Genomic DNA, 14838 nt, shown 5'->3' on the forward strand with positions numbered 1-14838 from the left:
TCGCAAAATCATGAAACATTTCAAATAATCAGAAAATCATGGCTTAGGCAGCAACTTAATCTGTTTAGTGCCTACCCCTAGTGTATTTTGTTAGACTGATCAACTTTACAGAGGAACATATTTGTCTAAATATTGAAATTTCAAAATTATTCTAAAATCAAAATTTTTCGTTTTTTCTTTTCGAAAGAGAATTGCGATAACTTCAAAAATCTTGCAAGAAATAGTCTTATTTCCTATCAATTGAATTTTCAAGTTATTAAGAGTGTCCAGTAAAAATTTGAAGTATATCTATGCACTAGAAGCTGAGTACTTTATTTTGACCAGTACTGTACTACAGTCAAAGGATCCCTACCCATTCGTATTTCTGTCTTCATTCTGTTGCAATTGTTTTGTTACTGCTGTTTCGCAGAGTCAAACACCAACTCCATAATTTTCCGGAGGATCGCCACATACATCCACCTCTACATGAGGAACAGGTGCTGTTGTAAGCCGCTCCTAACCTGGACCTGCTTTTGCTCAATGAGAATTATAAAATATTTTGTCCATGGTATTTAGTTTGGCACTATTCTATTGAATATAATGAAGTTATAAAAGGTGTCATTCAAAATGAAAATCTGCATTATTGTGTTCGTACATTTCTCAATTTGTCACCGAATGAATTGAATGTCATCGATGAAAGATTTAATGTACCTAACGGCCAAACTCATATTCATTTAGTTTTGGCAATTAGCTTTGTGTATAAGGCTTTGGATCGCCAGTCCAGAGACGGCTGGTTCGATTCCTGTTCCGGTCGGGAACTTTTTTTTTATCTTTATTATCGAGACTTTCAGCCCGAGGCTGGTTTGTCTCCGCCGGTCGGGAACTTTTCTCGACTTGATGCTAATTGAATTTTATTGGCTTTTCTCGGTGAACTTAATACTACTCAAAGAAGGAGGGAGTAACGAAAGTAATGAAAGAAACGGTGGATAGAATCGCAAGTGTGCGACGAGAGAAATTGAATAGAAGTTGAAAATTAACAGAGGCCATAATTGAACAACACAATCACAACAACAAAACCCCTTTGCCTCGGTTCGAATAAGATCATTTGGACACAATAGGAGCATACGAGATGAAAGCGTGAAAAATCAAATAAGTAACGTTCGCTCGATATGAATCTCTGAACAAGTGTCACAGATCGATAGAACCGAAAGCAAAGCCGAACAACATTTAACAGATCACAACCACGATTTTATTTGCCTATGTAGGGCTAGTAGTCATCATCAAACTACTAGTACCTAGCCGTTCAACACGAGGACGTTAGGCAAAGGGGTCGTTGTTGTGATTGTGTTGTTCAATTATGGCCCTCTGTTAATTTTCAACTTCTATTCAATTTCTCTCGTCGCACACTTGCGATTCTATCCACCGTTTCTTTCATTACTTTCGTTACTTCCTCCTTCTTTGAGTAGTATTAAGTTCACCGAGAAAAGCCAATAAAATTCAATTATCATAAAGTCATGCGGTGATTAAACCTAGAAAAGGCTTTTCTCGACTTTCCTGAGCATAGTTTATCATTGTGCTTACTTCACAATATACAAAGACGTGGAACGTCGTGCAAAGAAAGCCCTTCAATTAATAACTGAGGATGTACTCAAATAACACAAGTTGAAGAGGCAGGCCAAATTCAAGTGGGAACGTAGAGTCACAAAGAAGAATAAGAAGAAGACTAATTTTAGATAGAGCACGATCAAATACTATGATGCTTGATATATCAAGGGCAATGCATATGTTTAAAAACAGAATCGATTGAATTACAAGTAACAATTAAAAACAAATTATATACCTATTTATAATTACACCAATTTGATATTTGAACTTTTGATCATTACAGGAAGATTGCATTGTTATATGCATGGACTGGGAAAACGGTGCCACACTGCCGAACTACGTCCGAGCGGCGGCCAATACACGTCTCGTCGGGCGGCAACTGGCGTATCTATTGAAGGGACTTGAAGAACACAATAAACTTAACATGTCTCGAGTTCATTTGATCGGTTTCAGTTTAGGTTCGCACGTAGCCGGATTTGCCGGAATGGAACTCAAAGGATTGCAACGAATTACCGGACTTGACCCTGCGGGGCCCCTGTTCGAGGCACAGCACCCACATGCCCGACTTGATGACACCGACGCCGGCTTTGTGGATGTGATCCACTCGAATGGGGAAAACTTGATTCTCGGTGGTTTGGGCTCATGGCAGCCGATGGGCAAAGTTGATTTCTACCCGAATGGCGGCCGTGTGCAACATGGCTGTTCGAATCTCTTTGTAGGCGCCGTAACCGACATTATCTGGGGTAATGACGAATTTGGACAATTAACGAACCGAACTGTTGCCAAACAGTTTCATTCACATCGTTTTTCTTCTTTTAGCTCCTCCAGCTTCGGTTGAAGGACGCTCTCTGTGCAACCATCGAAGAGCGTATAAATTCTTCATAGACTCGGTGGCACCCAAGTGCCTGTTTCCTGCATTTCCCTGTGATAACTACGAAAACTTCCTGAAAGGAGAATGTTTCTCATGTAGCCGAGTGGAGAACGGAACGGAATCGTCCGTGTGCGGTAACATGGGATACTACGCGGATCGATCCATTGGACGAGGTCAGCTGTACCTCAAGACGCGTGAAGAGGAACCCTTCTGTGCCCATCAATACAAGTTGGAAATCCAGAGCTCACCCAATGAGCTACCCTTGCGCACACTTGGACGATTGGAGGTGGAACTGGAAAGTGACGGTGGTCTGACGGAGGTTTTCACCATTACCGAGTAATGTATCCATCATCATACAGCAATATTCGTACTTAGGGAATGCGTGCCACATTTCAATTTGCCTTTTCATTGGATTTTTAGCTAAGTACATTAGCTTGCAACTTCTTAGGGAAGCGGGGCCATCTTGGCAGGGCTTCTATTTTGTGTACTTTTCCTATATACTATAGACTGTTCCAGAAAATATAAGCACAACTTTGCAGTCCCGCCATTTAGAAATGAATGCAAGAACAAACCTAATTTTCACACATGAGGAATTCCACGGAGTCATGTCAGTCGATCCTGAGCGACCATTTCAAAAATATCTGAAACTTTGCACAGTTTTTCAATTTCATATAAATCGCCATTTTTTTATATTAAACCTTCATATTCACTCACGACTAACTTTTCAAAAGGGTGTATGCGAAAATAGTTCTAAAATATTCTAAAAGCTGTACAGCAAAAACGGATTGTTCGATTGTTATAAATTTTTCAGCAAAGTTAGATAACTAAATGATGATTCCTTAGAAAATATACACTGTAAAAAATTTATTTTTCTACTTTGAAAAAATATGATATTTGTCACAAAAACTCAAATATCTCAAAACCCTATCTTTTTACCAACTTCAATTTTTTAGGGGAAATGGCCCATTATATCAGCTATCTACCATAAAATTTTGGTGATGGTAAACTGATAAACAAAAAAGTTATGACATTTCAAACATTTCACAATTTTTACATTTAGTAACAAAAAAAATTTTTTTCTGTGTAAATTATTTCGAGAATTATATTTTGATGCTGATTTTATTGTAAAGGCTACCGCCTGAATTAAACAAGTTGTTTTCATAATACTTTAGTTTGATTATTCGTAATTACTATAGTATCTATTTGAAACTTAGACTCGATCCAGTGTTGTGATCAAAAATATTGAGATTGTCATACTTTTTATTGTACGTGACTGGTGAAAAAATCCCTTGATAGTGTTGAAAAGCTGTTGATTATAAGAAAAATGGAATTGAATTTATTTTTAAGACAAAAGCTGTATAATAAAAGTTTTTTTATACGCGTATACGTCTAGTTTATCCGCAAAAAAAAATCCCTCTTACACACTTATTTCTGAATTGCCTGTTCGGTACTTTTTTGACGAGATTATAACAGCAGTACGATCTCGGTAGTTTCGGTAATCGATTTTACTGAGGCTCAGTAAAACAACTGTCAAAATCGTATGGAAAAGGTAAACAATGCATTTTTGCTGAACGAGTTCGGTGCTCAGCAGTTTTAATCTCGTCAAAAAATTACCGAACTCGGTAATCAAAATTAAGTGTGTAGAGAACAGACTTTATGATCGGAAGAATGCGAGTAACCTCAACAACAACAAATGCATAAGAGGTACATACCACAGACAAACAGACGAAACACCTAGAACAATTTTAGTGAAAATTCATCGCCCAGTTCACACTATCACCACCTGGTGGAAATGTTTCACGAAACACTGCGTTGTGCAATATCGTCATCAGAAGGCGCTAGTGTGAAACGTCAAACGCAAAGAAAAACGATGGGCGCTCTTCTTGTTATGAAAGCCACAACCAAGATTCAAAATGATCGTTGAAGGCGTGGTCAATGAAAATTTCGCCAGTGTTACGTTTGTTTGTCTGTATACATACCTGACAATGCTCACGAAAAAAACAAAAAAATACTACCGCTATGAATATTAAAAATTGTATAGTATTTTTTTTCTTCAGCCACCAACACCAAACAAGTAAGTTAAAATTAATAAGTGATTTTGTTTATTATAATCTAACGAACAAGATGAACAGTCGCTTTCTCAAAGGTCTTCAACTCAACGCTCTCTTGTAGACCGTTTGATGAAAAAAAAATGTTCAAAAGAGTTACGAAATCTCACCGAAAGCACCATAGATAAACTGAAAGAGACTGGTTATGCCCAAATGTCCACATTGTGTACAAAATTACGCATTTGCACGTCCTGCCGTCTAGAATTTGACAAACGAGCCATCTGTATATCATCGGTAAAGCAGGGCGCAGGAAGTTCGAAAACGACAACAACTGAGAAATTGCCATCAGCGACATCTGTTTAAACAATTTAATTACGCCCCTTTTCAAAAATGCCCTGTAATATTCTTCAACATCTATACCCATTTCAATATTTTTAACGTTGCAAAACACGCTTTCAACATTCATCTTGAAGAAGAGGGAAAACACTTGTCCTCAAATGTAACAGCAAATTAATGAATAAACGACTAATGCGCGGAGGGCGTGATAAAATCGGAACATTACGGTACATAGTATATTATATTATATGTATATATAATATATAATAAAAACAACTTGTTTTACTCACGCAAGGCCATTAACAATAAAATCAGCATCCAACTTCAATTTCCGGCCGAAATAATTTACACTAAAAAAAATTATTACTAAATGTGAAAATTGTGAAATGTTTGAATTGTCATAACTTTTTTGTTTATTTTCATGGTAGATTGCTAATACAATGGACCGTTTTCTCTAAAAAAATACGTTGGTAAAAAGATAGGGTTTTGAGATATTTGAGTTTTTGTGACAAAAATGATATTTTTTAATGTTAAAAAAGATTTTTTTCACAGTGTATATTTTCTTAGGAATCGCCATTTAGTTATCTAACTTTGCTGAACAATAAAATCAGCATCAAATCGCGATTCCCGGCCGAAATAATTTACACAGAAAATTTTTTTTTACTAAATGTAAAAATTGTGAAATTTTTGAAATGTTATAACTTTTTTGTTTATTAGTTTACCATCACCAAATTTTTATGGTAGATTGCTAATACAATGGACCGTTTTCCCTAAAAAATTCAAGTTGGTAAAAAGATAGGGTTTTGAGATATTTGAGTTTTTGTGACCAAAATGATGTTTTTCAATGATAAAATAGATTTTTTTTCACAGTGTATATTTTCTTGGAAATCACCATTTAGCTATCTAACTTTGCTGAAAAATTCATAACAATCGAACAATCCGTTTTTGCTGTGCATATTTTTGAATATTTTTGAACCATTTTCACATACACCCTTTTGAAAAGTTAGTCGTGGCTCTAAATAAAAATTTGATATCGAAAAATGGCGATTTAGATGGAACTGAAAAACTGTGCAAAGTTTCAGTTCAATAGAAAATCATGAATTAAAAATTTTCCTTAATTTTGATGCTGTTGCTTGGAATCGCTCACATATCCTGCTCTAATATTAAGTTACATTAAGTTACTTTTGGACCTTAAAACTCCATTCAAATTCAAAAATCATTTTTTCCAAAAATCAATTTTTACCATAACCGAAATAAGGCCGTTACAAATATTTATTTCACTTTTTGTCCCACCACTCTTGGGCTGGTCGAGGGGGGGGGGGATAAAAATAATAAAGCATTTAATCTGAAAAATATTAAAAACTCATCGGATTTGTTGAAGAATTTTTGGCAAGACCCGATATTTTGATAAATATTTTTTTATCTGCCCCCTCAAAATGCAAAATCCGACCAATAATTAAATTTGTATCAGCCTAAGTCGCAAAAAATAAAAAGGAGCATGTTTAACCCGTTTCGGTCCTAGTTGGGAATTTAATTTCAAAAAATCACTGTGACTTCATTTTCCAACCGATTTTTACGAAATTTTGTACGAAGATCGCGCTACATCTCTAGTTGTATGGAAAAAAATATTAAAATGGTATTTTGGTCCTTGGGGTCTGAGTTACTGAAGGGGTTATATGGGTCAAATCGGGTCAAAAATGGACCAACTTCCTTTTAATCACTGATTACTTGTAAAAAACACATGCAATATGATTGCAAACATGTTCAATTATCTTTTTATTATTACAGTCGCATAGTTTGAGTAAATTGGGATTGTCTGGATTTGGTTCCGGATGTTCCGGGTCGCGTTTGGGGTGCGTTCGGAGGATACTTCTCAAACGTTCCCTACACATGACATTTTTTCTCGCATAATTCTAAAAACAGACTTGTCATGATTCATTCTTCATAATTTTGTATACTAAGTATATTGAAGGAATATTCAAAGGTTTTTTTTTTGACATATTGGCCGCCATCCCGGATGTTCCGGGAACCTGGGACCATCCGGGGAAAAGGCCATTTTTCAAACAATTGTGAAACATGGCTTGCGACATATCAATCTTCATGATTTTGCAAAACAAGTATGTTAGAGGAGACTTCATAGGTTTTTGGACATATTGGCTACGATCCCGGATAATCCGGGAACCTGGAACCACCTGGGGAAGTGGCCATTTTCCAAACAATTATGAAACATGGCTTGCGATATATCAATCTTCATGATTTTGCAAAACAAGTATGTTAGAGGAGAATTCAGAGGTTTTTGGACATATTGGCTACGATCCCGGATAATCCGGGAACCTGGAACCACCCGGGAAAGTGGCTATTTCCCAAACATTTATGAAACAAGGCTTGCGACATATCAATTTTCATGATTTTGCAAAACAAATATGTTAGAGTAGAATTCAGAGGCTTTTGGACATATTGGCCACAATTTCGGATGTTCCGGAAACGTGGAACCACCCGGGAAAGTGGCCATTTTCCAAACAGTTATGAAACAAGGCTTCATGATATTGCAAAACAAGTATGTTAGAGGAGAATTCAGAGGTTTTTGGACATATTGGCCACAATTTCGGATGTTCCGTGAACTTGGAATTACCTGGGGAAGTGGCCATTTTCCAAACAATTATGAAACATAGCTTACGACATATCAATCTTCATGATTTTGCAAAACAAGTAAGTTAGAGTAAAACTCAGAGATTGTTGGACATATTGGCCGCCATCCCGGATGTTCCGGGAACCTGGAACCAGCCGGGGAAGTGGTCATTTTCCAAATTGTTATGAAACATGGCTTGCGACATATCAATCTTCATGAATTTGCAAATGAAGTATGTTAGAGTAGAATTCAGCGGGTTTTGGACATATTGGCTATCATCTTGAATATTCTGGTAACCGGGGACCACCCGGGGAAGTGACCATGCCCCAATAAATTATGCAACATGGCTTGCGGCATATCAATCTACATGATTTTGAAAATTAGGTAGGTTAGAGGAGAATCCAGATGGTTGTGGACATATTGGATAATACTCCGGATGAAAAACCTCTGAGCTCCACTCTTACATACTTGTTTGGCAAAATCATGAAGATTGATATGTCGCAAGCAATGTATCATAATTGTTTGGAAAATGGCCACTTCCCCAGGTGGTTCCAGGTTCCCGGAATGGTGTGGTGGTTAGAACACGTGACTATCACGCCGAGAACCTGGGATCGAATCCCACTTGAGCTTGAGCTTGAGCTTGATTGACCGCCCATTTTTTTTAGTCAGTATCGCCAGACCAGCTACACTCACACAAGGACCAATGAGATAACTGCCGGGGACTAGCAGGCATCTTCAGTGTGTGAGCGTTGATGGTCTTCTATTTTCAGGCGACAATGGCGCCTGCCATGTCAGGTTGCAGGTCAATGTGGGGAAGGGGTAAGGAAGTGATGATTGCAATCGTTTGTATCGAATATACCTCTGCGCCAGCACAAATTCATGCGGATGTTGGAATGTTGGTGGGAATTGGTTGGCAGAAGGTTCACACATTGGTGTGTGGATACCAGGGGAAGGTGATAGAATTGTGTGTTTTTATTATTTTGAAGATGTGCGGCACAGTTCGCTTGATTGCATAACTTGTAGGCGTTTTCTAATAGGATTGTGACACTGTGCTGTGAAAGTTTGGAAGGAAGGGGAAACGGCTTTTTCAACCCGTTTCTGTTCTAGCGACGGCTATGAACATTGTGTATACATGAGTTGTATATGTAGAGAGCAGAGAGAAAGTATATAGAAAGATACAAAGTAGGAGGAAAGGGACGGGCCAGGGATTGAACCCAGGAACTTCTGCATATAAATCAGAAGCGGTAGCCACTAGACCACCAAGCCCGTCATCACGCCGAGAACCTGGGATCGAATCCCACTCCCGACAAACTCACGCAATGTGAGTTCTTCCTTCGGAAGGGAAGTAAAGCGTGGGTCCCGAGATGAACTAGCCTAGGGCTAAAAATCTCGTTAAAACAGATAAAAAAAAATAAAATAAAATAAAAATTAAAAAAAAAATCATGACAAGCCTGTTTTTAGAATTATGCGAGAAAAAATGTCATGTGTAGGGAACGTTTGAGAATTGTCCTCCGAACGCACCCCAAACGCGACCCGGAACATCCGGAACCAAATCCAGACAATCCCAATTTACTCAAACTATGCGACTGTAATAATAAAAAGATAATTGAACATGTTTGCAATCATATTGCATGTGTTTTTTACAAGTAATCAGTGGTTAAAAGGAAGTTGGTCCATTTTTGACCCGATTTGACCCATATAACCCCTTCAATAACTCAGACCCCAAGTACCAAAATACCATTTTAATATTTTTTCCATACAACTAGAGATGTAGCGCGATCTTCGTACAAAATTTCGTAAAAATCGGTTGGAAAATAAAGTCACAGTGATTTTTTGAAATTAAATTCCCAACTAGGACCGAAACGGGTTAACCCTTTCAGGACGGTTGGGTCATTTGCACCTCGCTGATGCACGGTGCTTCATTTACCGTTATTATCAAAAAAAAATATACCATCAAAACCTGAAACGCCATTTTCTTTCTTTATCATTCCTACACCTCTGGACAAATTAAAAAAAAAAATCGGTAGACGAAATTTTGAGTTACGCCCTTTTAAAGGGCCTAACCCCTAAAAAATCAGGGTTTCTATAGAAAAACATCATATTTCATAACGGAAGCATGCTTCTGTCAACAAAATTTGAAACGCCATTCTCTTTCTTTATCATTCCTACACCTTCGGACAAATTTAAAAAAAAAATCGTTAGAAGAAATTTTGAGTTACGCCCTTTCAAAGGGCCTAATCCTTAAAAGATCAAGGTTTCTATAGAAAAACGTCATATTTCATAACAGAAGTATGCTTCTGCCATCAAAACCTGAAACGCCATTCTCTTTCTTTATCATTCCTACACTTCTGAACAAAATTTTAAAATAATCGTTAGATGAAATTCTGAGTTACGCCCTTTTAAAGGGCCTAACCCCTTAAAAGTCAGGGTTTCTATAGAAAATTATCATATTTCATAATAAAAGCATGTCTTGAAGTCCAAAATAATAAAATATATCATAAATGATGCTACAATTTGATACTATGCGCTAGTATTGGCTATTTGTATTGATGTTTGTATAAAAATTGGCCATTACGCTAATATAAGGGAAGTATTTTCAAACATGTAGGAAGCAATCATTTTTGTATCAATTGCCATTCATAGCGTGGGACGTAAGTTTTTTGTATTGCTTGTTTATAGACAAAACAAGCGATGACATGCGCCTTTGTCATTCGTTAGTTTTATTGGTGAATGCCGTGTTCAGTTAATAAACATACAAAAATAAGGATTGAGATGATCACTACGTTACTACGTTACCGAAGAATAAACAGGATTAAATGAAACTAAGTTTTATAATAATTCTACTATAAGTACTTTTAACCTTCAAATGGGCTTAACTGAAGAATTTGACCAACATTATTTTTGAAATTCAGTTTATGGGTGTGCAATAACTATATAAGTGAAAAAGTAAATGAACTATCGTTTATGTTTTTCATTGTATATTGTTCTGGCTATAATAGTAAATAAAGCCAACAATGTCCGTATCCTACAGGCTAAAGAATACTTCCCTTATACTGGCGTTATGGCTAATTTTTATACAGAATGCCGTCAATATTAGTGCATAGTATAAAATTGTAGCATTATTAATGATACTTTTCATTATTTGGGACTTTGAAGCATGCTTTCGTTATGAAATATGATGTTTTTCTATAGAGACCCTGATTTTTTAGGGGTTAGGCCCTTTAAAAGGGCGTAACTCAAAATTTCGTCTAACGATTTTTTTTTAATTTGTCCAGAGGTGTAGGAATAATAAAGAAAAAAGAATGGCGTTTCAAATTTTGTTGGCAGAAGCATGCTTCCGTTATGAAATATGATGTTTGTCTAAAGAAACCCTGATTTTTTAGGGGTTAGGCCCTTTAAAAGGGCGTAACTCAAAATTTCGTCTACCGATTTTTTTTAAAATTTGTCCAGAGGTGTAGGAATGATAAAGAAAGAGAATGGCGTTTCAGGTTTTGATGGTATATTTTTTTTTGATAATAACGGTAAATGAAGCACCGTGTGATGTGTTCTACAGCGGCGAGGTTGGTGAAAAAAGTCGTCCCGAAGGAATTAGAGCCACAATTTAATTTAGGTATACAGCCATTCCACAGAAAAAACGATATAGTGCAACACCGATTATCGTGAAACTTGGTGGGTTTCTAGTTCGTCGAAAATAATTAGACCCGTATTTTTTTTCGTCTTTAGGGCAGTGAAGAGAGTTGTCAGACAAAAGAGGCACAAAACAAGCAACAAAGAAGGCGCGACGATTAGTCTTTATCCCTACTGGTGACAGATAATGACATGATCTCGAAATTTTTTGTTGCAGACAAAACGGAAGCTGAATTTGTTGCGTACTTTTCAACTCGTGAATAATCAATTATTACTAACCCAAAGTCGAAACTGTTAACTAATAGAGCTTCACCAGAGTTGCAGTGTTTAGCGACTCGAAGTTACCGTTCGAAAATCGCAATGCAAGGCTTAAAAATCTCTAAACTCGTGGTGTACGATGTTTATCCTATTATTTTCAAGTTGAGACAAACATTAGTGTGGGTCATCGGAACCGTTTTCTCGGATCAAAGCTTTTTTGGTTCCGTTTCGGGTCCTGAGTATCTGTGCAAAATTTGAGTACGATCGGTTGCGTCTACACTTTGCGCATTGCAACTGAAATATGTATGGGATTTTGTATGGGAAAACATACTTTTTTGCATTTTTGTCATAAGTTGAAAAAGTTTGTCTGAAACTTTTTAATCAATACTGTAAAATGATAGCCTAGGATGTTCTGAAAAACTTTGTTGAAGACCGCAAAGCGATCCGATGCTTGTGAAAATTGTTATAACCAACGAATTGCATACATGTGTTTATGTTTTAACATGTAAAGGAATAATAATAGCAACAAAATCATGCTGTTTCGCCAAGCAATGCCAACGCTATAACTTGTTTCATAAGCATCAGATCACTTCGCGGTCTTCAACAAAGTTTTTCAGGACACCCTAGGCTATGTTTTCACTTTATCGGTTACGTGGTTTTAGACAAATTCGAGCTTGTTAAGAGATAAATGCAAAAAAGTGTGTTTTCCCATGTAAAACCCCATACAAACTTCAAACGCGTTGCGCAAAACGTAGACACAACCGATCGTGCCCAAATTTTGCACACTTATTTGGGTCCTGAAATGGGATGAAAAAAGCATTGATCTGGTGGGATGTCATTGAATTTTTCATTTTTCCATATAAACGATGACCCACTCTAACAAACATATGTCGCATTGGGTGGATTGTCGCAACAAATACAGGTTGCGACATTGTCATTATTGTTGTGCGATGGTTGAATTTTGATTCACTGCTTTAGGGTGACCAATTTTCAGATGGGGTGGTCCTACAACTCAAGGTTTTAAAATCTGAAAATTTTCAAAAAATCATAACTTTTGAACCAGTTAACCGATTTTAAACTTTGTTTGAAAGCTATTGAATTCTAGTTTTTAGAAAAAAAGTTGAATTGTTTTTGAGCAACAAATATGCAAATTTATTAGTTTTATCACGTTTTCAAGGTCTCTGGACCAAAAAGGTACCCTGGATTTATATTTTTATCAGAAAATAAAGGAAATCTGGCGTAACATATAAAAAAATCAGAGAGGTTTGTTTTTTTTTAGTTTTAGATATATGATTTTTGAATATCGAGAGTCATATATTTCAATACTAGCTGCTATAAAATTGCCTGATATTGTAAATCTTCATAAAACTATGATTTGTATTGCTCTTTCGAGTGATTCCCGGTCTTTTTGGTTTCCATACATGTAAAATGTTTCAAAATACAATCAAATTAAAAAAAAGTGTTTTGTATGGGATTTCTCCAAGAATTCTTGAAGGGGTTTCTCTAAGGTTTTACTAAGAGATTCATCCTAGATTTTTCCCAGGATATTTTCAAAGCATCCATTGGATACTATTTCAAGAATTCATCCAAAGATTCGTACAGAAGCTCCTCTGCGAAAATCTATAGGAATTGTTTCGAAAATCCTTCTTGAATTCCTCCGAAGAAATCTTTAATAACCATCAGCTCAAGGAGTTTCCGAAAAGATTCCGTTTAAAAATTTTCTCTGGGGATTCCTGGTAGGGTCACCGTGCCGTTAGTTATCTTACCATCCCAAATTCATTCTATTAAAACATAAAGCGTTTGCGGAACCGATTGATGCCGTACTTTTTGTTCTCATTGTTGCTCACTTGCTCCACCATAGGTGCTCAGGACTGAAACATCAAAACAGATCATCTTTCACAGTTCGTTCAAGGATCCTTTACGAAATTCCAATAAGGATTGAGTCTTTTTCTCCAACTATTCAAGAATTTCTCCAAGGAATTCTTCAAGATACGTTACAAAGATTTCTCAGAAAATCCTCCTCGGTTTCTTTCGATGATTCCTGCACAAACAGGAAATGGGACTTCCTATACAGAAATTCCCCCAAGCCCTCCTGCAGAAATTCCTCTGACAAAATCTATAGGAATTCTAATAGATTATTTTTTTGGTTTGCAGCATAGAATTTTGGAGGAATTCTTCGGGATTTCCGGCAGTGATTCCTTTGAGAAATAATCCATGCATTTCTTAGTTAATTCTTCCAAAAATCCCTATGCTTTCGAAATTTCTCAAAGAACCCTTGGCGTAATTCATCATAGTACTTCTAGCTCTAGCCTAACACTTGAAAAAAAACCTAGATACTTTTTGTAAACAAATTTGTTTCGATCGCGCACCGCTATCAGGAAGGGCATACATTACGGTATCCGTTAGTAGTAGGTATAGGTGTGCATGGGTGGATCATGATGAAACCTATTGCAACCAAAACATGCTTGTTTACAAAAACACTCTTGGATCCTGTTTGTGCTAGATTTCATAAAGTTTTTTTCTTTCAGAAATATCATCAAAAAACCTCCAAAATCAATCCTATGACTTTTTTTTATCGAAATACATATTCAAATGTATCTAGAAAATTTTCCAAGGAATTCTATCGAAATTTCTCAAAAAATTCAGGCAAGCATTTCTACAGGGATTCCTTCAAGAATTCCTCCTAAATTCTTTTAGAAAATCTCCCGAAGATTCATTCAGGTATGGGTCCAAGAATGATCTTAAACATTTATGAAAGATATTTTTCCATGAGGGAACTTCTGCAAGACTCCTCCTTGTAGAAATCTCTAAAGGAATCCTATAACTTCGTTATGGTTCATCTGAACGTTTCCTTGAAGGGCTTTTTGGAGGAATTAGTAAAGGTATTCTTGAAGGAATGCTTGAAGAAATTCCTCAAAAAAGTCCTTGGAGAAATTCCTTAAGGATTCCTGGAGATTTTTTCTTTAGGGAATTTCTAAACAAATTCTTGGATTTCCTCAAAATATCAATGCTTTGAAGAATTTCTGAAGCAATACCTGGCACAAGTTCTGAGATAATTAGAGGATTTCTACAGAAATCCTTGAAGTAACTGCTAGAAAAATCGTAGAAATCCTTCAAGGAATACTTGGAAAGAAATAATGGTAGATTTCCGACCGTCTTGATATTTTTTTTTGTTTTTTTTAGCGCTACATCGGTCTTCGGGGTTCTTTAAAAAAGCCGGTTAGATTAAAAGCCGACGCTACCTAACTACTAAACAATTTAAATAAAGTATGTACATTTACAATTGTAATTGATAAGACTTTCAATTAGTCATCTGTGCGCCCCATTCCAAAAACTCTTGATAATCACGAAGGGACCCTTACATACTTATTACCTCTTAGCAGATCTGCTGAGTATTGAACTTGTGTTATTTAAAGAACTTGATTCAAACTAGTGATAGAATCCCTGTTATAGAGGCCCCCAGAATTAAGGGGCCCGGTTCGGAC

The 14838-nt window shown here is 36.5% G+C and overlaps 1 protein-coding gene across 1 annotated transcript in view; it reads left to right on the plus strand.

The window, feature by feature from the left end:
- LOC109431391 (uncharacterized) overlaps positions 1–14838 on the plus strand; it is a 172374-nt gene that overhangs the window by 154032 nt on the left and 3504 nt on the right. Inside the window, exons 6-7 of the mRNA XM_062845648.1 lie at positions 1868–2327; positions 2404–2791. Of these exons, the coding sequence (XP_062701632.1) occupies positions 1868–2327; positions 2404–2791 (848 nt within the window). The remainder of the gene's footprint in view (positions 1–1867; positions 2328–2403; positions 2792–14838) is intronic.

Source organism: Aedes albopictus, chromosome 1 (genome assembly GCF_035046485.1).
Source record: "Aedes albopictus strain Foshan chromosome 1, AalbF5, whole genome shotgun sequence".
NCBI classification, from domain to species: Eukaryota; Metazoa; Arthropoda; class Insecta; order Diptera; family Culicidae; genus Aedes; species Aedes albopictus.